Source organism: Pollachius pollachius (assembly GCF_949987615.1).
Source record: "Pollachius pollachius genome assembly, chromosome: 20".
Taxonomy (NCBI): Eukaryota; Metazoa; Chordata; class Actinopteri; order Gadiformes; family Gadidae; genus Pollachius; species Pollachius pollachius.
Genome location: NC_136953.1, coordinates 8,629,236 through 8,631,735, shown reverse-complemented (window position 1 = coordinate 8,631,735; position 2,500 = coordinate 8,629,236). Strand labels below are relative to the sequence as shown.

At 42.8% G+C, this 2,500-nt stretch overlaps 1 protein-coding gene across 1 annotated transcript in view; it reads right to left on the bottom strand.

Annotated features, from left to right (window-relative positions):
- Positions 1–2,500, bottom strand: part of abcg2a (ATP-binding cassette, sub-family G (WHITE), member 2a) — a gene marked incomplete at both ends in the record, with an annotated part of 12,349 nt that overhangs the window by 4,217 nt on the left and 5,632 nt on the right. The window contains 2 exons of the mRNA XM_079757918.1: positions 1,802–1,947; positions 2,381–2,479. Coding sequence (XP_079614044.1) covers positions 1,802–1,947; positions 2,381–2,479 — 245 coding nt within the window. The remainder of the gene's footprint in view (positions 1–1,801; positions 1,948–2,380; positions 2,480–2,500) is intronic.

Genomic DNA, 2,500 nt, shown 5'->3' with positions numbered 1-2,500 from the left:
AGTCTTCGGTGGACATGAGCCCTCTAAGTCTTGCTACATTTTTAAGGTGATAATATGCAGATTTTGTAACTGATTTGATGGGACTGTCGAAATGTAAATCTGAATCCATGATAACCCCTAGATTTCTGGCTTTGATCGAGGTTTTCAGGGACAGAGAGGGAAGGTGATGGGTTACTTTAAGCCTTTCTGTTTTAGCACCAAATATAATTATCTCGGTTTTTTCCTCATTTAGTTGAAGGAAATTTCGGCACATCCGAATTTCGGCGCACACAAATTTCACTTGCTCAATGCAATGGCACAGCAGATCTATCGGCCGATAGTCATTTGATGATAGCGATACATACACAAAGTCGCCAATGGTAACAAAGTAGTTGCTATTTTGTAGGTAGGACCTGAACCAAGTTAAGACTGTGCGTGAAAGCCCCACCCAGTTTTCTAACCTGTCCAAAAGTGTTGTATGGTCTACAGTGTCTAATGCAGCACTGAGGTCTAGTAGCATTAGTATTGAGATTTTGCCAGAGTCAGTGTTAAGACGGATGTCGTTTACAACTTTAATAAGGGTGGTCTCAGTGCTGTGCAGGGGTCGAAATCCTGATTGGAAGGTGTCATGGCAACCAGCTGATGCCAGGAAGTGATTAAGTTGCTGGAGGACAACTTTCTCAATGATTTTACTTATGAAGGGTAGATTTGATATTGGTCTGTAGTTGTTAATAATAGAGGCATCTAGGCTCCGCTTTTTAAAAGGGGGTTTAATAACTGCAGTTTCCAAGGCTTTTGGGAAATTAGGGTTAGGGTTACAATCACTATAGATATGACACACTTTACTACACACTATACACCTAGTGCACACTGTGTACTACACACCTCACTATACATAGTGCACACTGTGTACTACACACTCTATACACACCTCACTATACATAGTAGTCACTGTGTACTACACGCGATACAAATCTATATGTGTGTGGGCCTGTGCTATGAAGCTCTATATGTGTACAATACAATACAATACAATACAACTTTATTAATCCCACTAGGGGCAATTTGTTTGAGCAGCTTGTTGTACATACAGACACAGTAACATACAAACAACAAATACAAACACACAACAAATACAATTAAATTACTACGGAGCATTTAGTAATCGAATTGCAGAGGGGATGAACGAACATGAACATGACCAGAAGAAGCCAAAATACCTGCTGCTTTCTTGATGATTTGCAGATTGCAAAAATAATTCAAGTCCCTTTGTTTTACTCCAGTGATTTTGGAACAGATGTTGACAATGCTATTATGGCTGTTTCTGTCTTTTACTGTGAGGCTGTGAAACCAGCAGATAAAATAAAAGCTCAGGAGACTCTCAATAAAAGATTGATAAAAACGGCAGAGGATGACGGGACTGACTGTGTGTGTGTGTGTGTGTGTGTGTGTGTGTGTGTGTGTGTGTGTTGTGTGTGTGTGTGTGTGTGCGTGTGTGTGTGTGTGTGTGTGTGTTTGTTTGTACGTGTGTGTTTGTGTGTGTGTGCCTGTGCTATGGGAGTGTGTGTGTATGTGTGTGTGTGTGTGTGTGTGCGTGTGTGTGTTTGTGTGTGTGTGTGAGTGTGTAAGTGTATGAGTGTATTTGTGTACGTACGTATGTATGTATGTATGTATGTGTGTGTGTTTGTGCCTGTGCTATTGAAGTGTGTATGTGTGTGTACCTATTTTATGGAGGTGTGTGCGTCAGGCGTTTGTGCGTGAGTGTTTATCTGTGCCATGGAAGTGTGTGTGTGTGTGTGTGTGTGTGTTTGTGAGTGTTTACCTGCGCTATGGAGGTCTGAGGGTTGAGCAGGAGGTTCTTAAAGGTTCTCTTGAGGACCCATCTGAACTGGGTCCCAAAGCCGGTCGTGTAGGTGATGGTCCGGGATACAGGAGCTGTCGACACCTCCTTCCCCTGGGTGATCCTCTCTGGAAACACAGACCTAGCTTAGCTCAGCTGGGCCTGTTACAAGCCGTTTTGAAAATATGCTTCTTCTGACATCACAAGTTTAGTGTCCACTGAGATATGTGCTTAATAGATAAGTCTACCAGCCAGTGGACTTTAGCAAACGTTGCTCATCTTCTGTCACCTTTAAGTGCAGTGGGTGTATGTATCTGTTACGGGTGGACAGTGGATGTATGTATCTGTAATGGGTTCTACCAATGGGTTGCTGTAGGTGTTTTGTGTTTTGTATGTACACTTAATGCACTTGACTGTTTTTTCTTGTGCATGTGAACATCCAATTCTCCCCTTGGGGCAAACCGAAGTGTACTCTATTCAATTTTATCATAGTCTTATTCGAAATGGATTGATGTGTTTGCAGCTCCCAGAATCGAACCGTCAACCTTGGTGTGTACGCACCAAGCTCAGCCTTGGTGTCCTTGAAGTAGCTGCTGCTCCTGTACTCCTGCACCAGTTTCTCCTCTACCTTCCTGGAGGAGCCCTCCCCTGAATCAATCTCTGGAGAAGATGGACATTTGG